This window comes from Sceloporus occidentalis, unplaced genomic scaffold (assembly GCF_023333645.1).
Source record: "Sceloporus occidentalis isolate IW3139 unplaced genomic scaffold, rSceOcc1.0.p SCAF_82, whole genome shotgun sequence".
Taxonomy (NCBI): Eukaryota; Metazoa; Chordata; class Lepidosauria; order Squamata; family Phrynosomatidae; genus Sceloporus; species Sceloporus occidentalis.
Window position 1 is genome coordinate 3,467,033 of NW_028317062.1, and position 25,892 is coordinate 3,492,924.

General features: G+C 39.0%; 1 protein-coding gene across 1 annotated transcript; it reads left to right on the plus strand.

Moving 5' to 3' along the window:
* Positions 1-505: 505 nt before the first annotated feature.
* Positions 506-24,797, plus strand: LOC149285274 (histone deacetylase 7-like). The gene is made up of 21 exons (XM_089495622.1): positions 506-590; positions 1,437-1,554; positions 1,821-1,936; positions 2,770-2,892; positions 3,370-3,479; positions 4,102-4,273; positions 5,238-5,443; positions 5,895-6,098; positions 6,513-6,729; positions 7,906-8,039; positions 8,147-8,267; positions 9,927-9,976; positions 11,972-12,079; positions 13,095-13,150; positions 13,294-13,381; positions 14,898-15,017; positions 15,900-15,997; positions 22,501-22,619; positions 22,760-22,893; positions 23,532-23,616; positions 24,631-24,797. Exons 1-21 carry the CDS (start codon positions 506-508, stop codon positions 24,795-24,797), a joined length of 2,631 nt encoding a protein of 876 aa, XP_089351748.1.
* Positions 24,798-25,892: the final 1,095 nt, after the last annotated feature.

The window sequence follows — 25,892 nt, forward strand, 5'->3', positions numbered from 1 at the left end:
AAGATGCGGGTATGTTTATATTAACCTGATACTTTCCTGGGTATTAGTGTCACAATGTGGTGGGAACTAAATTATAATTTGATATGATTTGTAAGGGTGGCATCAGGTTGCAAGGAACACTGAGAGTTTTTTAAGGGCCCCTGTCTACCAAGGTCAAGGTTTGGGTTATGTGTCACTATACTTGGTGTACTATACTAGTGCATTGTAATGGCACAGAATCTCAGAGCAGTCTCGCTACACGGGCATCTGCATGGGAAGGTGTGAGTGAGAACATAAGGCTGTGCAGCGATGAAGTAGGCATTACAAGAGGTGGGGTGGCACTGGCATCTCTAGCTTTAACAAAACTTAGGTTATATTGTCCCCTTTGACAAATGGGTCGTTATGCAGTCACAGATAGATTTTATGGTCAGACCATCACAAACACAAACCTATATCGACAAGCGCTCTTAGACGCATACAGCCTCAGTCATTTATTAATCACATGCTTACCCAACCACAGCTGAACATGGAGTCTGCTTGCCGAAACGCGGATCATGGACGTCAAGAGCAAAGTCTGCGGCAGCTCGTGCACAAGGAGAAAAGCAAACCAAGTAAGGATGCATCTTGCAACATGGTTGTCACTGTTGTGGATGTGAAGAATAAACGTGTGTTAGCTGGATACAATGAGAATGCCAATTGTTTATAACCCTTTAAATGCTGAAAAACCTTGCTAATTACTCCTATAATTTATGTTAACTCATATTGATAGTTTTGTCCATTTCAAAGGGCTTTTCAGAGGCTGGGTAGCTATATATTATCATTTCTGGCTAAGTGATCATAATATGTAGTACAGCATTTCTGTGCAATCACAGGCTTACTACACAGGCGCTGTACGAAACATCTGTGAACGTTCTGCGCCATTTTGAGAAATGTTGTATCGTAATGCAAGGGCGCCCTCTATAGATAACTCAGCAACAATCCAACAATATATAGGTTTCATGGTCACAAATAAAGCAGATCTAGACGTTCTAAGCGGTCTGTGTTTTCTCTGGATATTTAATATTTCTTGTGCTTCTTAATATTCAGCTTGTGCCTTTGGCTCTGTCTTTTATAGGGAAATACTAGGTAAATGATAGAGAAAAAAATTGACTGCCACTTAACTGCCCCAAATTTAAATTGTATAGCTCTGTAGAACATATTCATAAATAAAGGTTAATAATATGTATTATTCATAAGACAGATCAGGAATATATGTGAGCATCCAGAATAGACTGTTTGTGTTCATATTTCAATCCTGTCTATTGCTTTGTACTACTTATTCATCGTGTCTGCTGCTCTCATGTTTCTTCCACAGTTATTCTCATCTTACAGTCTTGTCTCCAGGTGACTGGAGTCTGTGTATATGTCTGCAGGAGTTTACCCGTGTAAATACAGATTATTTTTCCGTGTCCGTTCAGGTGCCATGGCTAGTCCTGCAGTGAAGCAGAAGTTGCAGGAGATGATCCGCAATAAACAGCAAGTTGCACCAGATCGCAATAATATTGTCAATCACAACAGCCCTGCCCTGCTGTACAGGTATGTCCACGATTAATGGTTTCATAGCTAGTAAGGGTTTACTCATTATACAGTATGTTTTCTTCTGAACTAGTCTTGCATAAAGTATAGTTCAAATGGGTGGAAGAGGCCACTAAAGAGGCCTAGTAAGTTTTTATTTCAGGAGGCGATTTATAAAATCTTGATTAGGCAAGGTTATAATCTGATGCTTGGCTCCTTAACCTACAAACACTTATTGCTAATGTTTCTGTTGTTTAAGCATTGTATGATTGTGGTCTCTTCAACAGGCCCCCAGAGATTATTGAACAAGAACCGCACCCATCCTCCATCATGGCTAACCTCATTCCTCAAGTGGGTTCCAACAGCTGTAATCCATCCGAGCATTTCCCTCTCAGGAGGACAGGTGCGATTTCATTTAGAGCATTGTATTGTCACTTAAACAGGAGTCAAGATTGGGTCATAGGATCAACTTCTTACAGATGTAGTCCTCCTTGCATCGCTGTTGAGTTAAGCTGTTCCACCAGCCCTGACACCTATGTCCACTAACTTGCATGGATTTTTCTGTACTTAAAGATCTACTGGATTTGAAAAGTTCATTTTTATAGCCATTATAAGTGTGTAACAATAACCTGCCCTCCTTAAGTTACAATGTTTCGCCTGTTCTCCCATTAACAGGTTGTTCAAACCTGGGTAGTCATCTGTCTCTGTAACCACAATAATAGACTCCCATTTCAGTCTACAGTGATATACAACATCAGTGATTGGAAATTGTGGGGGGGGGGGGGATAAGGTGTCTTACTGCAGCACCATTGGCAAACTTTCCCCTTTTGTTACTTTTATTTTTAACCAGATGGAAAGGAAAAACTATACAGTTTGGATGTTCATACTGTGGCACTTTTATTAAAAGGCTTTTTTTTTTTAGCAATTAAAATTGTTTTCTAATGAGTGAGTTTAATTCTTAGTACTCAATACTGTGCAAACAAGATGAAGTTTAGTATAGTAAGAAAATTATTTACTCCATGAAGGTGGAACTTATATCGAATTGTAAGCCCATGTCGATCCTGGTACTATCCATTCTTGACTCAAGGGGAAATGTACCCACTCCTGTTATTGTTTAGGTACGGCTTCACCTCTCATTTTACTGATGTCCGTTCCCTACAGGGGGCCCAGATTTAGCCCCTACACTTTGTACAGTGTCACATAAACTCTATGCACTGCCCTTTATCTCCCCTTCAGCCTCTGAGCCTAACATGAAGTGGCCTACCAGGTTCAAGAAGTCTGGAGAGCGGAGGAAAAACCCACTAACCCGTAAGGAGAGTGCTCCACCTGCGCTCAGAAGGAGACCCCTAGATACGCAGGGTGGGTTTATTACATATAAATGGGTCCTCTGTGCCTCAGATTAACCTACATCGCACATTTCTAGCATAAATAGATTGGCGAGAGTACATTTGAGAGAGAGGAACTAATTGAGAATACATTGCTTGTGAAGGTTGGAATCGGCCACTAGTTATCAAATATTACATTCTCTGACGTGAATACAATATGTAGAAGTAAATGATGAATTGACAACCATGCTTATTGACCAGTTATAAGGCGCACTCGCCAAACGAAAACAATGTGGATCACTATTGTCCCCACAGTACATTGTTGAGTTGTAATGACTCTGTAAGCCCCCTTGTTTATCCAGCAGGAACATTGTCTTCAAGTGCCCTATTTTTGTTCTATCCAGTAAACTTTTCCCTTTAAATAGTATTTCTATAAAACATATTTTTAGTAATCTGTGTGAGACCTGCTTGTGGCATCCTTTGTAAGTACAATCTGTCTGTTTCATTGCAGACTCTTCGCCCAGCAGTAGCAGCACCCCAGTTTCTGGATGCAGCTCCCCAAATGATAGCATCCCAGCCGAAAACGGAAGCCTTTCCTCCCTCCCAGGAGCTGCCTCTGAGGTAAGGAGCTTCCCATGTTGTACACTGAGAATAAATTGAAATAAGCTGCTGGAGTAACACCTTTTATACACTAAATAAATACTGGTACACATTTAATATATATAATGTATATATATGATATATACACAGCATTCTTAATGGTGGAAGCAATGGGTAGGGTGATAAAGGGAAATTAATTAATTAATTAGATAATGCTAGCCCTGCCACCGATCGCCCCTTCTATGACATTCATTTTTGGGCTTAATATGTCTAAAACAATTACACAGATTGATAAACTACTGTATTTACAATAAAGTCATTAACTTCTACTAAAAGCTGCGGCGTTTCCCCTTTAACAGAATAGGAAAACAAGCCAGCGTATAGATTAATCATTGGCCTTTTTGCATGCTTTTTTCCTTTAGTAAATAGTATTTGAGATATGTAAACATGTCTAATGGGTTTTATTGGGTACAGTTATTGCAACATAGGCTGTCAGGGCAGGGCAGTCTCTGAACTGAACAATGCTGATACTTGTCTGAATCACTTGAGTTCCATCTGAGTGTTCCACAAACTGAATTAAAAATAATTGACATTTTCTAATATCCTACTTGAGAGTCTGGCTTAAACGGTATTCCTTATTCAGGGGGACATGGAGAGGAGAACATTGCCAGGTCTGGTTCATCGTGTCCCACTTGTGTCACATCCCACGATGTTCATGCCAACGATAGAGGGTCACGATGGTACCAACTCTATTGCAACAGCTCGCCTGCAGCCAGTGATCATCCTGGAACCCTCAGGGACCCCGTTAGTGGCAGGTATGTGCTTTATAAATCAAATCGAATGCCATTGTGGAGACTTGAGCTAAATTGATAATAAGAAATAAAGTTAGCAAGCAATATTTTTATTCCATTTTCATTTTTGAGCACATCAGCGAGACACAGCAATCTGATTCAGACATGCATGGTTTTAGTTTAGTTTACTTCTTTTTGGGGCTGTGTGTCAACAAATATGGCCAACAATATCAGATAATAAATGCCTTTAGTATCATAATCCATTAATAGAATAAGCTATAATAGAATGGGGAATTTTATTTACTTAAATCATCAGAGAATTTGTATTTCCCAAGAAGCCTAGTGGAGTCAATGTGTATGTATAATAATGTATAACAGCTATTCCATAGAAAAGAGCACCAAAATGTATATATTTGTTAACTTTACATTTATTTTTGAGCTTCTTGTTAAACTAAGCAATACAATGGTTCAAGAAAAAAATGAGATTTAAGTAAAAATCAACAACTTAATTTTCTAGAGAAAGGCAACTCTTGGTTTCAATAAATTCTTGCACATAAACCGAGCATAAATTGTTTTTTGGAACAGATATATTCCACCGAATTACACTTTATCAAAGCACAGCGCTCTTTACTACCATCTCGTGGTTGCTAAAGGGTAGCAATAGTTTTATTCTAATTCACTGAGTTTTAGCAATCGGTGTATTTCTGTTTAACATGCCGATTTAACATGTTGTAGTAAAATTGGCAAAAAGGATGTGTTTGAACAATGACATTTGTCTAGAGTCTTAAAGGAATCACTCATTTGAATGATAACACAGGTAATGAATTGATATCAATTCTCTACTATATCAATTAGGTATCTGACTGTGTTGTTCACCGTGTTTATTGATCTGTTTCCGATGCTTTTAGAACAAAGGTAATTACTGTAACGTGAAACAGTATGTCTGTTTTTCCGTCACTAAATATATGTATATGATTTTTTATTTCAGTTCAAGGCTTGGGATCTGTGCCTTTACAGTTTGCTCCCTCCATCATTAGTACCCCATCGTCAACCCCGGGTCATCACAGGCCTGTAAGTCGGACCCGTTCCGAACCTCTCCCTCAGAAGACCAAAAACCTCTCGCAGCACCTGTTTCATCAGCAGCAGTACCAGATTTTCCCGGACCATATTATGAAACAGCGCTCGTTCAATAAGGTGAGGGCTACTTCATGGCCATCAAGGGTACTGTGCTGTTAGATTCCAATAGCGCAAAAAAAATAAAAAAAAAATATATATATATTTACAGAGCATTTACCCTCCGGCTTAGCACATCAATTATATACATGGTCCGTCACAGACAAGGCAAAGCTATGAAAGACATTCTTTATCATTACCTATACAGTTTAATTTTAGTACTCGGAATCATTTGTAATGCAAATAAAGACCATTTTGCATAGTGTACACAGCTAGCTTGAGCAACGTTCACATTATTTAAAGACTATGTGCCAATTTAGACTCCTAGCACCGCAGTCTATATTTCTCTTAAACGGTTCTGTTAATGGGAAAAATAGTACAAATGTCCATAAACCATAAGTGGAGTACAGGAGTCCATGTGGCTTTCATGCATGTGGTCAGGCGGTTCTAATGTAAATCTGTTCCTTCAAAGCAACGTTCGTCAAAAACCAGCGAAAGGCGAAGGTTAAGCCAGATCCCATCGGAGGAGATGGACGACAGTGGAGCAGCTAGTGAGATGTCCACGGAAAGCGGAGGAAATCCCACAAGAGCGCGCGGAGAGTCTTCGAGGGGCAGTCAGCTCGAGGCACACAGCGGCAGCCAGACGGTGGTTTCGCAGCAACACTTTATACAGCAGGTACACTCAGCCGCGCAGGCATCCCGCTTTCCGCACTGCAGTCAGTGATATAAATATATCACACACACACACATATATTAGAAACCCATTGTATGTATAAACAATGGGAAAAGTATCTTACATTCTTGGTCTCAGGACGTGCGTGATTATTTCTCCTGATTAAGTATTGTATCTCCCCATGAAGTTGCTAATTCTTTTTGATAAGTTAGAAGGAAATTGCCTAGACATGCTAGTTTGCCCCTTTGCAGTGAAATACTTACCACCTCCAAGACATTTATGATGATTCCTAAGGTAAAAGCATGTGCAAACGTAGTTTTGATAAGTTAGTTAAGCTTGGAGCTATGAAGATGAGCTGAACTGTAGGTAAGCCTGATACAGTGACTGTACTATGTGATCTTTTTGGCTTCCTTTTAGGCATATGTATGGGACCAAAGTCACCATCGGAACCATCAGCATTTGAAAAGGGCTTCACCGTTCGAAACTCTGATACCAGTACAGGGATGTGAACATCCTCCTCTCACCAGAGCAAAGTCTTCTCCTGCTTCAGCTTCTCTGCCTCCTTCCGATCCTTCTTCCAAAACAATATCGCTACCTGTCCCAGAACAGACAACCAAACCTCGCTTTACGACAGGTAAGTGGAGGGATCACAGCCTCACAGGTGCCTTCCTAAAGATAGACACCGATAATGCTACTTTCCTTACAATAATTCTGGATTATAGATCACAATTGCACCATATGTAGCAGTGTTAGCCATGATACTGCAGGTACCAAGCAGAGTCAGTGGTGCCCCTATTACCCCAATTAGCTGAGTAGTTAGTAGCAATGCTAGTTAGGGTTCCTAAGTCATCTGGAAAGCGTACACTAATTTTACTCAGTTATCCAATAAAGGCACCACATGGACCCTGCTTGTTCCCTGTTTTCCATAGCATTACATATATAGAAATAAGAAAAAATATTATTTCACTTAAAACACCATCATACTTTTCAGGTCTGTACAATGGGTAAGCAGGACTTAACAGTTAGAGCATCACATAACCATTTAGGCCTACAGAAACAAATCTGTGTAGACGAGTTTACAATCTATTAGGAGGTGTAATGGGCAGTTTGTGTTTTGGTTGGATACCTTGTTAATACGAGCATCTTCCTCACACGATTACTGATCAGACCACTATGCCTTATTACCGGCTCCTGCATTGATAGCTTGCTGTATCACCCAGCTTCTGCCACATGATGGCAGATTCAAACCTTGCAGGAGAACCAGGCGCATCGCTAAATAGTGCCCCCTAGTGTCCACAACGTTTTCTAGGACAAATTCACTAGCGCAGTGCTACGCTCCCACAGGGAAGTACTTTACATATGTTACATAGTACATAAGGTTGAAAAAACACCTAAGTCCATCAAGTTCAAGCCTTCTACCTTACCTTCCTATTCTTGATCCAAAAGAAGGCAAAAAAAAAACACCTAATGAAGCTACTTTGAATTCTACCATCAGGGGGAAAAAATCCCTTCTTGACTCCAAAAGTCAATCGGATTTCTCCCTCGTCTTACATAAATGGTCCGTATGGCAACTCCATGTGATATTTATAGTCATTCCTAATTGAGAAGCTTGTCAATATCCATCACAAGCTAGCTACCTTATTGACAAAAATGTCTCGAAATATATTTCAACTGCAAAAAAGTAAAGGCATTGTACATTGTTTCTCCAATTTATGATTGCTATAGTAAGCAAATACTTAGCACGCCTATAAAAAAAAAAACGTAATTTTGTCTAGCAATACATTTCATCACCCTTGTTATTATTTGGCAGGAATTGTGTATGATTCCACCATGCTGAAACATCAGTGCACTTGCGGAGACAACAGCAAACACCCAGAGCATGCTGGGAGAATCCAGAGCATCTGGTCCCGTCTGCAGGAGAGAGGCTTGCGCAACCAATGTGAAGTAGGTCATTCCTGCGACGCGATGGTCAGGGAAGGTGTATCAATAGCGAGGGTCCTTGACTGGACAATTATTAATTGTGTTATTCTTTTCTTGTGTCCGTGTCACAGTGTTTGCGCGGCAGGAAAGCTTCTCAGGAGGAGCTGCAGTCTGTACACACTGAGACTCATGTTTTGCTGTATGGCACCAATCCTCTCAACAGACTTAAACTGGACAATCGCAAGCTGGCAGGTATGTCCTATTGCTTTTATCATATTGACATTTACATCTGAAGGAGGCAAAAACTACTCGTTGTGTCCTCTTGGCAAATGGATGAGATACAGTGTCCATTATTAAGTGTAAACCGTGTCAGGTGAGCGAGCTTCCTGACTCCCTCTAGTGGCCATTAGAAGCAAAACATCTTATTAATGCTAACCTTTATAAACGTACACAGCACCATCATTTTCTGTAGCGCTCATTATCACTAACAGATGAGTATTTGACAGATTGAGAGTAGTTTCAAGAACGCTATCACTTAATAATTAAATACAAGAAAAGAGTTACAGGTTAAAAGAGTTAAAAGGTTACATTAGATTTTTGTCACTCAAAAAAATGTCACCAGGGTATTAAAAAAACTAAATTATGATTGTTTATTTTTATTTGTGAGCTTCCAATCTAGCCGTTAGATTTATACTTACTGGGAAAATACTTTAAAGCAGCTAAACTCTTATAAAAAACAGAACATGAAGGCTTTTCTACATTTTTTTATGTTTTTTTTTTCCTCTAAAATATTCTACATAATATAGTAATTTTCTGGTAAACTTCACCAAATGTCGCTAATAGTGACAAACTATTCCTATACAAAAAGGAATATAACAAAAAAAAACATTAGAAAAACAGCTTTATATAGTACTATTAGTTGTAATGTGAAATATAACAACAAAAATAAAAACTTTTAAAAGTTGCTTTCTGCAATACTATTAGCTATTACCGGAGGTAGCTTGTGTACTTTAAGCATTAAAAATAATGAAGATTAATTGAGCTTAAGTTATAGTAATTTAATTTCTTGCGCAGTGTGGTACAGTAAAAATAGTATTAACGGTACAAGAGTCTTTTTGGCTTGAATGAGCAGTCCCAGAGGTTAATGAAGATTCTCTGGTTTTAATGATGATACAAATATATAGCATAGTTTTGGTTTTGATGAACATTTACCTACTTATTAGCATGAGCGATCATATAATGGACACAGAGATTAATAATTGATGCAGAGATATCTCTTAAAGGGCATCACTAATTGTAAAGCTAGGGTATAGCCTCTCCCTGTGGAATTAAAGGAAAAAATACATCAGCTTTAGGCATTTGGGGAACTGAAAAAGCAAGAAAATAATTTATAAAGATATGACTTTATTAGAAAAAAAATAAACCCCGCAGCTGCATCGGAACTCCCAAAATTTAAGTCAATCCGAGAAAACTCATTTTTTTAAAGATAAATATTTCAAGTTTAAGTTGGCTGCTTTAGACTTAAAGGGAACAACAAGTGCTGAAATGGTTTATTTCCTTGTCAGCTATGTTGAAGAAGTACTATTGAGTCAATCCCGCACAGTTAAAATCAACCCAATATATAAATATCATATCTAATTATAGCTGTGCATTTACATTCAGAGTGGGATTCTACAGAATGACAATCCAACAGAATATCAAAACTGAATGCAGTGTAAGAGGAGCTGACAAAAACAAGACATCTAACATATCAAACATATCTAAAATGTAATGATTATGCAACTGCAGCTTCCGTACAAAATGCATGTTAAAAAAGCATAGACATGTTTATTCAATGCATTTGCCGTTATCCACCAATACGTTTAATTTTTTTTGCCTCCAAATTGATCCAACAACGTATTGTATTTGCAGGCATTTTAGCACAGAGGGTATTTGTGATGCTGCCTTGTGGAGGACTTGGGGTAAGTAAAAGTATTTTTTAACTAATAATTTTTTTATATAGCATTAGCATCCATAAGTGCCCCTCATCGCTGATTACACTGGAAAATATAACATGGTCCTCAACTTAGTGACACATACCTTCTGTTGGGCTCCCCCAAAGATAACTAACTGTGTCCCTACAATTCACTTGTTGCTGAATATGCATGTCTACCCCTGTACTCGCATTTCTCTTCCCGTTTTTCTACCAGCACATACTTCTTCCTATGTTCCTGTCACCATCTTCCAACCACCACTCTATTACACACATTCATTTCTCACCAGCTTTCTATGCACACAAACAACTGTATTCAGGCGCGCTGCAATGTGACTGAATGTAACATTCCTATACCTTGCTCATGCCTTTCGGTTTTCCTACAAATGCCTCATGTAGATGAATAGATGTATCATTCTCACGCTGACTATGCTTGGAAGTTGTCCTCTAACAGTAAGAAAACAGACCCCCCCCCCCCCCCCGCTGCCTTCCCCTCTTACTGTAAGAACAGGGGGTATATTAGAGATGTGGGTATTATTTACCATTCCCCTAGAGAAATCAGTCAGACAGATATGAGAACCCTTCATCTGACACCAGAAGCACATACTTCTGTTTTCATTTCTTTTTCATTTAAACAAAATAATGGACCACAGCGTCTCTCTTTCTGTAAACAATTTTAGGTCTTGTATCAGATGTACATTACCGACACATTGTAAATATTCCAACCACAAATACCTTTCGTTCTCACTGTCCTACATAAAGGGTAGGATGTGACATCAAGGCTGATGGGGCCACATTCTTTACCTTTTGTTACAATGGGGCCCAACATTGAGTCACCCAACCTAGTCATGTGCCAGGCTATCTAAACCTCAGGGGATGATTGAGTTAAGGCCTCGCACATGGCTTTGATTATCCCAGAATCCCCCAGGTTTTTCCGTGTCTCCTTTGTTATTTGCCTGGCTCTGACGCGACCCTGATGAAAACAAGATGTTTCACGGGAAATGAAAGAAGAAGAAGAAAAAAAAAGATAAAATAAATTCCTTTCCAGTGCGTTTATTCCTGAAAACAAACCATAATTGAGATCAGAGGCACGAGCGGGCATGGGCTTTCAAGGCTGTAGCCTCACCCAAAATCATTAAGTGTTTTATTCATATGCACTTCAAATAGCGAGATGCTCTCATTCTCCGGTAATTCACTAATACATCGTGGCGTTAGGTTACCAGATGTGATCCGGACCACAAGACTCTGATGAAGCTGTTGGTAAACTATGCGCCTATCAGCACAACACTTTGCGAACTGTTTTCATCGCAATTGCTGAAGTGGCATTCAAAATTGCTAAATCATCATTTTATGGAATTATTATTACTACTATTTGTAAAGATTTTTTTCATTCGGAACATTGTATTCTGATTAAAGCCTACCAAAGTTCCATTTACAAGTTGATGCGAAAAGTCAAAGAATGAAGTCCAGATGACATCTATGTTGTTCCACGGAGCTTCATTAACTTGACGCTCCATAGCAAAACAGTTCAGATTCCTCATTCTAACTGCATCTAAATCCATCTCCCATTATATGCGTTAGAAATATTGTTAACACATTGAGTACCACATTAATCCTGCCACACATAATTTGACAGTCTATAAGAACCATCCGGCCCATCTAGTCTGCCCGCTTCCCCAGAAGGTAAACTGAAAAAAACTTAAAATACCCCATTCCTCAGAAGGCACGCATATTCATACGTATGGGGTGAAATTTATAATATATGGGCTATTTATGTTATTAAAAAAAACACTTTTTTAGGTGATACGTGTTGCCAATATTGTAGTTTGCGTGTGCATAAAATCACATTAGAGTGTTTTATCTTTATGTATATGTAATATACATATAAGGTGACAATAACAGGTTGAACGTTGTATGTAGCCCAGTAAATTGCGGATGCCGGTAATTGTTACGTTAGCCCTGACCAGCCTCTTTGCTGTTGTAGGTGGACAGTGACACCATTTGGAATGAACATAATTCTTCAAATGCCGCTCGTTGGGCTGCGGGCAGCGTGATTGATTTGGCATTTAAGGTCACCACTGGTGAATTGAAGGTAAGTGCTAGAGAAGTATAGGAGAGGAGGATGTCTCATTGCCTTCAACAATCACCAGTCAAGTAAAGAGAAGAGTTACAAGACGTTACTAGAGATTTCCTATAAGGCAATGATAAACCAAGTGGTATTAAAGAACATATTTCATACATTGGTCATAAAACATAACATTTTCAATAGAAAATGTCTACTATGTAACAAGGTCAATTTCACCAAAAATATTGGTGAAGTTTAACCGTAATGTGCTTAATCATTAATTTAATTTTTGTATTTATTCTGACTTTTTTCTTTTTTTCTTTTTTTTTTTCTATTTTTTTTATGTATCTTTTCCTTGCCATTTTCAGTAGAAAATGTCAGATTTAATATTACTTGATTCTTATTTGTAAATGTAGTTGTCAGTTTAAAATTAGTGCAATTTTACACTTAAATATCGTTACATTTTTATTTGTAGATCACCCGCAGATTCTGCAGTGCTGTTTTAATGAGGGAGAATATAAAATTATCACGCAAAAATATCTAAGAAATGCTAGTACATAAGGAAGCATTATTTAAACTTAAGAGAGTGAAGTTTAGTACATTTATCATTTTTGCATTTTTTTTTCTGACGTATTTTTCAGCAGATTAAAAAGGGTAAATAAAACCCCAAATTTGTATGTGTCTTTCGCATGCAATCATATCTTTTACTTCTATTCAAAGGAGGTATTTCACAACTTACATGAAAGTTTACCTTTGATGTGTAGAAGTAAAGCAAAATTGAAAATGTGGCCATGAGTGTGTTGATATACAGAAATATATCATGGGTCAAATTTTATAAGACAAATAACAGCAGCACGTGTTCAAAAGTACGTATGAATGTGTGTTAGATTTGAAACAACGGTCGCAGTTATCGGACTTAGGTGCTAGACAGACTACTATGGATGTACTCAACATGTCCAAATAAATTAAATCCCTTTGTTGTATTTTATTACCCACTGTGCACACAAACATTTAATACTAATGTTTATTTTCATCTGTCTAGAATGGATTTGCATTGGTGAGACCCCCAGGACACCATGCGGACCCTACAACTGCCATGTAAGATCACATACATTTACTGATTTATAAAAAATATGCGACAGCTCCCATGAGCACAGTAGACATTTTAAAAGTGTTTTCAGGCACAAGTGTCGAATCGGGTATTACTGTCTATCCTGACGTTGGGTTTATTGTCTCCTTAGGGGATTCTGTTTTTTTAATTCCGTGGCCATTGCGGCAAAGCAATTGCAACAAAGACTAGACATCAGGAAGATTCTTATTGTGGACTGGGTGAGTACGGCTGTGCTGTGGCACTAGTATACACAGGACATCATACACCATGCACCCACCCCCCCGCGGTTAGGAGCGAATGATCACATGCACGGGAAACATCGTATATACCATATACCGGATATACCATCATCAATATAGTCAGCTTCCATGCAAGGGCCCCCAAACTTAGTGTTTCTGTATGCCAACTATGTAATCTTATAAGAGCTTGTATTTATTGTATTAAGCTCTGTGCTCCAAGGGCTTTAGGAAGAAGTCAGTCCTCCTTTGGGAGTTCCTTGTATGTGTTTGGAGGCATCTCCTTTCTGGATGGAGCATGTTGTCTTCCAAATCTGCTTTGCACTACCATATTAATGTGACACCTAGCTGGAATCATCACCCCCCCTTGAAAGTTGCCAGCTCACTCCGATGGTGTCCCTACCAATGTACGCTTTTTTTTTTTTTTACCACATTCTGTCTTTTTCCAAGCACCTTACAGCATTTTTGATAAGGCTTTGCCCATTTTCAGCCTATGTAGCATTTAGAAATCTTTAAAGAAAATATTCTATCGATATTCTATCGTCTAGGGTGCGATTGGTGCGTCTGGGTTCTATTGGAATATAAACACAGTATTTACTTAAACAATTTATAGTTTTGGGGGATTTTTTTTTTTGTTTTTTTTGTTTTGCACTTTGGTTTTGTGGCACTATTCTCTCTCTCTCTCTCTTTTAACAAGAAGTATTTATTTTTTGTGAGAATCGAGACCTTGCTTCATTGTTAGGTTTGGCACAAACTCACCACTTATTTGGTAACGTGGTTTCTCATGCTGGAATTTTGGCCAATCTAATTTTGTATATAATTTAGGAAGCTTGACTTGTGCCACCTTTGGTTTGGAAACGGAGTACTCTTGTTGTATTTGTGGTGTTTCTGTTTAGACTTGAGACTGTCCTGGTTTAAACATAAGCTATTTTTTGAATATGTGGCTGTGTCCCTTTGAAGCACAGGATCATTTGGTATGACGTTGTGGTCCAGTTGGTTTCCGTGTTGGTTCTTTACTAAATAGTTATGGGCTGTGGCTGTTTTGGTTCTTTCAGTGTGGTGTCAGTTCTTCTTTTGGTTTTCGAAGCACTGGTCATCTGCACTTGAGTTGTGGTTGTTTTATTTTTCTCATATTAAAGCAATGTTAGATGATCTGCAGAAAGGAGTCTCTGTTGTATCATATAAGGGGAGGTTGCATTTTACTTTTACTCTGGGGCACATAGCTTGACTGATAAAACCTTTTTTTTATTATGTGATAAATACGCCGAATTGTTATGTTATACATGCTACCTGTTATGTCCTGCTTACCCATTGTACAGCTCTGCGGAATATGATGATATATAAAACAATAAATAATAATAATAATATTGCACCCTTCAAAGTTGATAGTTGTTTTAGACCAACAACAGGTTCCTATTCAACTTGCTCTGCAGTAATGTTTCAGACAATATTATCTTGATTTGGAATAAAGATTCCTTTCTTGTTTTCTTTTCCATAGGATGTGCATCATGGTAACGGAACGCAACGAGTGTTCTACAGAGACCCCAATGTTCTTTACATCTCCCTGCATAGACATGACGATGGCAACTTCTTCCCTGGCAGTGGGGCGGCTGATGAGGTGACAACTTCGGCAAAGACACAGATCTGTCACTGTGTTTTAATCCACTACATTTATTTTTCTTTATTATAATAAACCGCAGACATGGTCTGTGACACAACATTTACAATAAGCCAGCTGCTTCAGTTCTTTACAATAATGGCAGCCAGATGACATGGTTTGTTGGGGCACTAGGCTGCCCATCCCTCCGCCACTCATAGAGTTAAAGGTTGGGTTAGCAAACTTCTAGAACTGACATTTAAGATCATGTGCGCTTTCTACTACAGAATGGACTCTTGGGGATGAAGGGCTGAGAGGATTTTGCATCATAAACAGTTTATCATCGTGACTTTGATATTCTGAGGAACAAAGGATTTTTTTTGCGAGAAAGAGGGAGGGAAGATGTGGAACAGATGGGGAATAGGCATTCTTGCCCAAAATAACCCCTTTGAAAACTGTGTTATAAAAATGATAGACAGAATGCTTGCATTTCATCATTCATAGCCTGCAAGACAGAACATAAAGAAGAAAACTTTTAATCTCTCAAACTGTGAACATTTTAACTGCATGAGGAGTCACAGGCCCAGGTTTTTGCAAACCATGTAGCATTACCCCCCGTGACCAAACGTCACTTCTGAGTTTTTCTGGGGGAGTTAACACTCGTAAACTCTTTTATATGACTACCCATGCCAGCTTCGTAAATACTTTTTTGAACAGTGCCCATTTGTATGTATAAAATATCGAAATGTAGAAATGGCTTCTTAAAGCGGCAATACTTATGTTGATTAATTTACACACTTATGTTTGTAAATGTGGATTTATATATATATATATATATATATATATATATATATATATATATATATATTTGTATGCAAAGTGGGTACATTTGTCTGGTTGCAGGTCGGTGCCAGCAGCGGCGAAGGCTTCAATGTGAACGTTGCTTGGACTGGCGGCTTAGAGCCTCCTATGGGAGATGCAGAATATCTTGCGGCTTTCCGGTGAGCGTCTCCGTGTCTTTAAACCAGCCTCTCGTCCTGTACCAGCATCTTCCTTTATCTAGGTTTCCCACCTCCTCTTCTTCTCCCACTTTTCACTCCTTTTCGTTTCTGTCTTTTCTGAACTTTTAGTGCATTTTAGTGCTGGTGGAAAGTGCCGGATGAGGAGAGCTGGGGACTGAAGCCCTCTGGGTGTCCACAGTCACAGGTATTACTTGGGCAGCATCAGTGCAGCCGACTTATCCCCGAAAGTTATCAGTCACTTACACTCATACATATAATAGGCACAACATGAGAGTTTGCCAAATGGTTCCCGCATCTTCCCAATACACACTACGTTATGCCAAAAGGGTGTCTGGTGCACGTGAACTCAAATGGTTAATCCAAATCTTTTTTAACATGTGCAATACAAAAAATGCTCAAGGCCTGAGAGGAGTGGAGTAAGTGCAGACCGGTGCCATTTGGGAAATGTAATAAGGCAGAACCAGGCATTATCAGCCATTCAGTTGTTAAACTGGCCAGAAAACCAGTCTGGTCTTTGTAGCCTATGTCCTGAGCTGTGGAAATGATCTCACTATTATGATACATCTATGTTTTTGGTCCTTCCTGTCTATACTTAGTCCACCTTATACTTTTGTCAATATGCCGTTATGGTTACTTAACCCATTGATTACTTAATGCATGGAGTGTACTAATTATGCTGCCCCTGCTTGAACTGTCCCCAATTTAACCAGTTTGCTGACAGGGTAGCATGTAGCCTATTGCTCCGCAATATAAATCTGGACAGACGACCCCGTAAAGACACCACTCTTCACCACCAGCACCACTCCACCCTGTCTATCTGCTTTCATTTAAGTTTTCTCCACTTTTTATCTTTCATTAGTGACTGTTTCACACTTTTTTATGCAACGGATGTGATGTGTTTAGTGAGTGGACATTCAATCGTGGAGGCTGGCACACCTTAAGGTTGAACATAATTACTATACAAAGTCAAGTTAACAGCTATCTCACTGCTAAGTTTTAAAATTAACTTTTATCCTATGGGTTTTCGTGCACAGATAACGCTGTCATGGCTGTATCAATACGTATAATGTATTCCATTTTGTCTGTGTCTCCTTGACAATGGTGCAGAGAGCTTTAAAATTCACTGATGACATAAAGATCCTGCGGGGCCTACAGCAATGTAGGAGAATGGTGGGATGTTGTGCACTCTATACTCTAAATCACTGTATACTAAGAGTTCAGGCTGTTGTGATGGCTCAGCCATAAATAAATCCACCAAGGGATGTTAGCAACCAAGACTTTGATTGTGTAGGGGCCAACTTGATAATCCAAACCCCAGCGCTGTGTTCGTATATTCCAATATAATGAAGTATTCAGCCAGCGTTATTTACTGCAATTTGGAATCTTCCATCCTCCGTTAAATTACCACTCTGCGGAGCTCTAAGGTTTACCGTCTTCTGGGTACCTTTTATCTCGGTGTGCTCCTGGAGCCGAGCTTCATGGCGAAGTTACCTTCACACTTGCCATTCAGACTCCAGCACATACATAGACGCGGCTACGCAGTATTATATGCCTGTAGGGCTCTGTTTAAATAAATGTTATGGTTTCAGTCATACAGAGTCATATAAACACTGCCGCACACGGATATTTGTTTATATATGCTATGTATATAGCAAGAGCATGAAACAGCAAAGCGTAAGAAGGAAAAACTCCCCCCCTCCAACAAACCTAAAGTAACAGGCACAAGGGGGAAATGATCCGCAGCTCCAAGTTTAAAAACTAATCTCGGAGTCACAAGATCGCGATTCCAGAATACTTGCTACTAAAGACGAAATATTATTGGCTTACTTCCCCTTGCCTATGTAAAAGGCTTGATTTAAAGGAACAAATATGAATGATAGTTATAATAAACCAAAGATTTCGTATTGATTTTTTTATGTGTTTCCTTTGCTGTACTTGTATTCAGGGTAGCCGTATGTGTTTCCCATGCATTTTTAGAACCTACTAGAAGGCTGTTCCATATTCCACCACTGTCTCAGCCCACAAACAAATTATTTGGACAAATATTTGATATATATATTGTCACTTTATAAGGTCAACTCTACCTCTACTTTAAACTGGTAACTCAATGACTGTCATAATAGAGTATAATCCACCGGCATCCTCTCCCTTACAGTCTCCTAAAGCATCATAGATCAGGACTGTGCATTTGAATGGTCAGAAGTAATTGTCTCCTCGACTTGAAGGATTTCTGTGATAAACAAGTACTTGACTCATTAAATAGTATGTAAAGGGGGCATTAAACCCCTATTTTGTTCGGTTATCTCTGATCTAGTTATCTAGTAAAGTTCTAAGCAGAGTTTTACCATATTGAAAATAGAGAGACTCAAGTCGAAGTTCTGAGTAATGTTTTGTAGAAACATAGAATTTGATGACAGATAAGAACCAATCGGCTCATCCAGCCTCCATGTTTTGGTTGATGGAAATCTTAATCAGTCCTTGGTCTCGACTTTCTGGATAGCCATATGCATGTCTAAATTCCCTCTCTATATTAACCTTGGCCACTTCTGCTGCAAGGCTATTCCACTTATCTACTACCTTCTCATTTGTAATTTATATATTACAAAAAAATTGACTGTTTCTTTTCCAATTTAGACTTTTCCCAATAGTACAAGAAAACGTTCTGGCATTAAAGAGGTTAATTCTTAACATAGTAACTGGCAGGTCTATTACAGGCAGTTACACAAAAAATCTACATTTCTCCATTATATTTGAAAGCCTCTGAAAGTGAGAGGTCACTTTAATTACACCTGTAAAGCTTTATCTTAGTGTAAACAGGTTTATTTCCTTAAATAATATGGCAACATGATGACATGCCAAACCAAACATTTTATTAGCCGGAAATGACCCACATCTCCCCTACTTGTCACAACAAATACTTGCTTTCTACACAGCTCATAACTATAATAATATTTTTATATATATATATATGGCATTAGCTATACAAGGCTACAGTATTGTGCTTTTAAGGATATATTTTACAGTTAGTACATTTTTAGAAAGCAACATTTATCATAGCATAGAATGGAAGGTGTTACTCCTCTAATATAACTTAATTTAAACATCTGCTAGGACAATAAGCTGTACAAGGTATAGATGAGGTGTCTCTATCCAACAATATGCTGCCTTATTTATTTTTGACTTGGGTTTTTAAGTAAGCATGGAAATGGAAAGTCATACAAAGCATCACAACAATCAACCTTTACACATGAAAAATAGGATGTGACATTAGTACAGATGAAATCCTATTTACTAATATGAGATTTCAGTAAAGAGATCACCTGCAGGTTGACATAAGTTCAAGCGGTGACCACCTTTTTGGAATATTAGTCATTGAATGTGACATTTGCTATCTCCAAATTCCTGCTGAGTAAGTTGTTGCCTTCTGTATTCTTCGGTTTTGTATTCCCTTTGTTTTAGTAATCATAAGGAAAATTAGTATATCTGATCGAATGTCTTCAGGCAAAATATCCAGCAATTTTGTGAAAGGAACGAACATTATCTTCTGAGAGAGAACCTAGAAGGTGTTTGCTGAGACATGAGCTTTAAATGTATTTGGCTAGCTTCAGTCCCCATCAGGCTAGGTTTCCACTTGGGTTTTTTTTTTTGCAAGGAAATCTTGGCGTTTTTCTCCAATAGAAGTCTATGGGAGTGAAAAAACGCCATGAAAAAGCCATGTGGGTTTATTGCCTTGGTGTTTTTTATGGCGGGTTTTTCCACAGTTACAATGCAGAGGATGGACCCGGTATCTGTGTGTCCTACGAGAAATAGGCTGGAAACAGTTTCACACAAAACAAAGTTCATAGTGAATTTTACACCATTTGGAACAAACAATTTGCACCATCATTTGGGGCCAATCTTCCTAGAGGAGCAGACATTCGGAATAAAGCATGCCTTACAAACCACAGAAACGAGACAAAAGGGTCCGCCGGGGCGTTTAAGTAGAACTCTACCAAGGAAATGACATCAGGAGGGGGCAGATACTTGCCATTTATCCTAATCCCTTTTAGCTGGGTGACAATTCCAACGTGTAAAGGCTGGAAAAACTGCCTAAGGTCAAAAAAGCAATTTCCACAGGAAGGCTGAAACGCCAGAAAAAACGCCAAAACGCAGGAGAATGCAGTGGCAGTTTTCTTGGCGTTTTTCCTGGCGTTTATCATCAAGAAAATAACGCAGGACAAAAACCCAAGTGGAAACCTAGCCTCACTCAAGTATTTGAGGAACATGTTAAGCATTGTTTGGTTCCAAGTTTCCACCTTGACCTCTTTTTAACAGCAGGTGGTTTTTGAAAGGGATGGATTGCCATTCATTTACTAGGCAGTGGTGAAGACAAGCAAAGTGTCATGGAGGTTCTAGATCCCAGTACATGCCTAATTGTTGGATATGACAGCTCAGACCATCACTAATCAAACCATGGAGGTTTTTTTGTGGACTCGTATAGGCCAGAGATTATTGTACTGTACATGTCAAGCTGCCTTGCATAAATTTTTGCAGATGTATCGCATTGAAGGTATTCAGATTTCTCGGGGTAACCTTGTTAGGAAGGAGTTAAGTGGAATTTAGATGTGGCTGCTGCTATTCCTTAATTCCCCTCCACGTATGACTTTGCCTCTTCCTGCCCACCCGCCCTCGTCCCTCTCTTCTACATCTGGATCAGTTTTACATGAAAGGGATTCTATAAATAGGTTTTCTGCACAAAGAAAGCATGATTCCGCTCAGGGCTTTGCTTGGGATCTCTATTTCCTTATTGAATGTTTTTATGAAGCATTTCCTCCAGTGAGATTGTGAGCTCTCCGGGAAAGACATTTATATGTGGTTTGTTCACATACAGTATAATTGTACCATGAAAGGTATAGAATGAAAAATAAACATTAGTTGCAGAGAAGGTGAATGGAAGACAAATTGCAAACTACATGGAATTGACTTGTGGATTGGGTGGCATGGCTTTATATCCCAAATCTGCAAAAAATGGCGCAGCCATTTAATTCATGTTTTTAAAAACAATCTGCTATAGAATTGTTTTAAAGTTGCTCAGTTTCATTCTAGTCTTTCTATCATGACCAAGGGTAGGCAGCAACAGGTGTTTTGTAGGACATTTCCTTAGTTAGCCCCTGGGCACATATGACTTCCACAAGCCTAGTAAAGTCCTTGTAAAGACTCGTTTAACTGTGACTCCTACTATTCTTGGTTGTGATAAGAGATGATACACAGCATGTGGAGTAACAAAGCCGGAGTATCACTGTGGTCTCCTGCCGTACATCTGTTGGGTCACTTTGGTTATACTGAGAGTAAAGATCTTTGTTAGCTCTCTATACTGTAGGGAAAGCCAGCAGTGCGATTTGCCATGAATACAAGCAAAATAAACAATTTGTCAAATAGTGTTGGCTGCCCATTTTCACGTAAATTATATTTAGGCTAGGTTTCCACTTGTTTGGTTTTTTTTGCTAAAAACGCCCATAAAAACGCCAATTCAGCCACACAGCGTTTTTTTTAGTGAAAAAACACTGCGGCCAGATGTTAGCTGTTCTTCAATAGGAAATCGCAGAATGCCATATCCACTTGGCGTTTTTCTGTTTGGCGTTTTTTCAGTCCTCTTTGGCGTTTTTCTGCTTTTTTGGGCTCTGTGGCAGTTTTTCAAAATCGCAGCATGTTGACACTGGCGTTTTTTGCAAGGAAATCTTAGCGTTTTTCTCCAATAGAAGTCTATGAGAGAAAAAACACCATGAAAAAGCCATGTGGGTTTTGCCTTGGTGTTTTTTTATGGCGTTTTTTTCCACAGTTACAATGCAGAGAAATAGGCTGGAAACAAACAGTTTCACACAAAACAAAGTTCATATTGAATTTTACACCATTTGGAACAAACATGCCATTACAAACAAACATACCCAACTGGATCCTGCGTGCCAAAAGCAACAGCAAACAATTTGCACCATCATTTGGGGCCAATCTTCCTAGAGGAGCAGACATTCGGAATAAAGCAGGCCTTACCACAGAAACGAGACAAAAGGGTCCTCCGGGGCGTTTAAGTAGAACTCTACCAAGGAAATGAGATCAGGAGGGGGCAGATACTTGCCATTTATCCTAATCCCTTTTAGCTGGGTGAAAATTCCAACTTGTAAAGGCTGGAAAAACTGCCTAAGGTCAAAAAAGCAATTTCCACAGAAAGGCTAAAATGCCAGAAAAAACGCCAAAACGCAGGAAAATGCAGTGGCAGTTTTCTTGGCGTTTTTCATCAAGAAAAAAATGCAGGACAAAAACCCAAGTGGAAACCTAGCCTTAAAAGGGTGGACATTGGAATCTGTTTATCTACTATTGCCTTCATAGTTAAGTGCAGACACACTACAAATATATTACACATAAGCATGCATGTGGATCCAGCAAATTATAATTAATGTCCAATGTTTGTCTTTTGAGCTTCTTGGTAATGTTTTCTCGCTTTACAGGACGGTGGTAATGCCAATTGCCCACGAGTTCTCACCAGACGTGGTGCTGGTTTCCGCTGGGTTTGATGCAGCAGAAGGACACCCAGCACCTCTCGGAGGATACAAAGTAACAGCAAAATGTAAGTAGTTTGGAGAGCATGTATGGGCAATTTTGGAAAATAATATTCTTGTAAAAGCAACATTTTTCAAAAATGTTGTATTCTAAATTAATCTTTTAATGTGATTGGAAAAAATACTTTGGTTTTGCTTCTCCAAAAAGGTTTTGGACATATGACACGTCAGCTTATGAGTCTTGCTGGAGGGAGAGTGGTACTTGCTTTAGAAGGTGGCCACGACCTTACATCGATATGCGATGCGTCTGAGGCTTGTGTGTCTGCCCTTCTGGGAAATGAGGTAACCCATTATATGATGCACAGTAAAGTGCTTGCGAATTAAGTTTTTATGTTTTGGTCTCACCTTAGAAAATTCATCAACATCTAGAGCTTTAAAATAAAGCAAAAAATGAAGGAAACAGTAAAAAGATTTGAAGATTGTTTGAGCACCTCTATCTTTCTACATTTACTAGAGACATATTAACTAGTAATGTGACAATTCAGTAATTCATTATATTTAATGTTGGAATATTCACCCGTGTATAGTACATAATGTATATGCCATATTGTTTGTACATGCATATAGTACTACAAGGACAAAAACAGTATCGTACTTGAGTTGTTACAGCGGAGGCTTTTTGTTGTCGCTGTTAAAAAATATATATCGGGTGAGCAGATGGCTCCTGTAACTAGGGATGCCTAGAGATGTTTTAAAATCAGTGCTGCCCTACATGTTACATTTTTTTAACCCCTTAATCACAAACCCCGTACGTGTAGGGCTCAAAATGCATGGTTTTCAATGGGTTTAGGGCCCGCCCATAGTCCTTAGGGGGTTAAGCATCCCTATTCAGAGGAGCAATCTGGTCAAGCTAACAGAATACAAGGCGGAGAGGGAGCTCACAGGTGGGGTCATCTTATAACCATGTCTTGTTTTACTAGCTGGACCCCATCCCTGAAGAAACATTACGGCAAAGGCCAAATCCGAATGCCATACGGTCTTTAGAAACGTGTATCCAGGTCCAAAGTAAGTTGTTTTGGCTGTTTTCTTTGAAGGGGAAAGGGCGTGTTTTATGAAAAGGAAGCATCTCTATCAGCTATAGCAGCCTGCCACGCAATGCTACACGGAATAATGCGTGGCAAGCAATTCCAGCTGTGAAACACAGAAGGACTTCCCTGCATCATCACAGCTTTAGAAGACATTGCTTCAAAGAGCTTGTCACAAGGCTCCATAAGTGATAAATCAGTCACAAATGTTTCTGGGATCTCATTCCAATTAATACCAGAACTCTAATGAGAGTTCAGCAGCAATAGAGTTGTCTTGAGAATATGTACTGAGTAGCCAACTTGGCCAGGGTTACTAAAAGATTTCAGCAGGTCCCTTTTAAATAGTAAAAGCGCACCCCTTCTTCCTCCTGCAGTGATCGGTCCTGGAGGCTAGGAGGATCTAGTTGAACTTTATAAAACTCAAGCTCCTTTTTTTCCACCTACGAAGCGTTTCTCAAATGCATTTTTCACGTCTCACCTCTTAATCTTGAAGTAAAATCCCATTTTTTCTTCTTCAATCAGATCTTTAAAGCTTGCTTGTTTTTAGTCATCACTCCTCTTGCATCTCAAAAACACAATTACATTGCCTAGTAGTTTATATATGGTACATATCAGTTATCATTATAAAATATCTAAATTATACTACTTTTTCTTACTGTTTTCACCTTTTCAAAACAAAGCATTAGCCTGCTGAATTGCAAACCTATTTTTTCTTGGACTGTTATAGACTATAGGCATACCTCTACCTTCATCTTTTAACTTGATCATCATCATCATCATCATCATAGTGTATTAACATTTAAGGAGGGCTTGTAGCATTGTTCTCATCTGTAGTACTGAAAGTGCTTTTGTTTATGCTAGTAATAATTTGGTACCTTCTGGACTGCTCATATTCCTTGGTATGTGTTTATAAACACAGGTCTGTGAATTAACAGAGCAGATAACATTTGGGTAAGCAGTGCACAACTAGGTCTGATTGAGTTTTTTCTTGCAGGTAAATACTGGACTTCCGTTAAACGTTTTGCGTCCAAAGTTGGCTACTCACTTCTGGAAGCACAGAAGCATGATAGGGATGAGGTGGAAACTGTGACTGCCTTAGCGTCCCTGTCTGTGGGAAGAGGGTCTGTGGTGGCAGCTGGGAACAGGTATGGCAATATATGACCCAAAAGTAGGTTTATTAAAAGTACACTTAAGCCCTCACATACTCTTTAATGCATACGATGACAGGATGTTACCTTACGCCTCACCCTTTATTGCATACACATCTATAGGGATTCTCCAGCATTATCTCTATACATTAACCTCCAGTTAGCTATCTTGCAGGAGATGCATTCCATTGTGTGAATCTCTTGCTCAGCACTGGCTCATGTGAAATGTTCAGGTGGTCCGAGGAGACCCTCACATTATTCCCCTATTACTGGGACATTACGAAGCAGTAGTTGCACAGGGTGTACAGAGTGCGCACTATGAAAACTAATTGGCACGTTCTATCTCCACAGTATTTCTCAGGACGAGCCTATGGAAGAAGATTCACCCATGAGTCTATGACCTGAGAAAAGTCCGTGGTTCGCTTCTTAGTTGGATTTAAGTCAACTGTCCTTTGTTGATACAGTTTGATTCTTTGCAATAATGACATTGTCCTATCCCTGTGACTTTGTTAATAGGGACGTATCATTCCACTGATCACTAGTACACAAATGTGTGCCTAAAATTACATTTCTTGTCTGAGCATATACAATTGCTACCAAAACCAAATATGCTTTTTATTCACATGATTTTGACTTTGTTGAATAAAAGCTAAGGACTTTACTACGCTCTACCAAAGGTATCACTCAGGCGACATAATAACTGAGTCGACAGGAGGACCAAGGGAAGACTACACAATGGTGGTGTTTTTGTTGCACCAGAAGTAAAGCAACCAATCTTTGCAAGACCTAAGAGGATACACAGACATTTGATTTTGTTTCAAGTCAAGTGTCTTACTACCCACCAAAAATCTAAATTGAGTAATCACAGATAGAATGTAAGTGTGGTTTAGAGTCAGGAGAAAGCACATCGGTTGTATGTAGTTAATAAACTCGTAAACCTCAGGACTATTTGAACTTTCCCTTGGAGTTCAATTCATTTGAAATTTGGTAGTAGTGCCAAACAAAGGAATGTTATCTTACCACTGCTGAAGTTAAACTGGTTTTGAATGGCAATTGAACTACGTGTATCTTATTTTCACAAAAAGGGAAATATTGGAGACCACTGTGG

Coding starts and splice junctions, on each gene's coding strand:
- LOC149285274 (XM_089495622.1), top strand. CDS start 506: ATGGAGTCTGCTTGCCGAAACGCGGATCATGGACGTCAAGAGCAAAGT. Junction 2,893..3,369: donor GAGACCCCTAGATACGCAGG/GTGGGTTTATTA, acceptor GTTTCATTGCAG/ACTCTTCGCCCAGCAGTAGC. Junction 9,977..11,971: donor TGCCTTGTGGAGGACTTGGG/GTAAGTAAAAGT, acceptor TTGCTGTTGTAG/GTGGACAGTGACACCATTTG.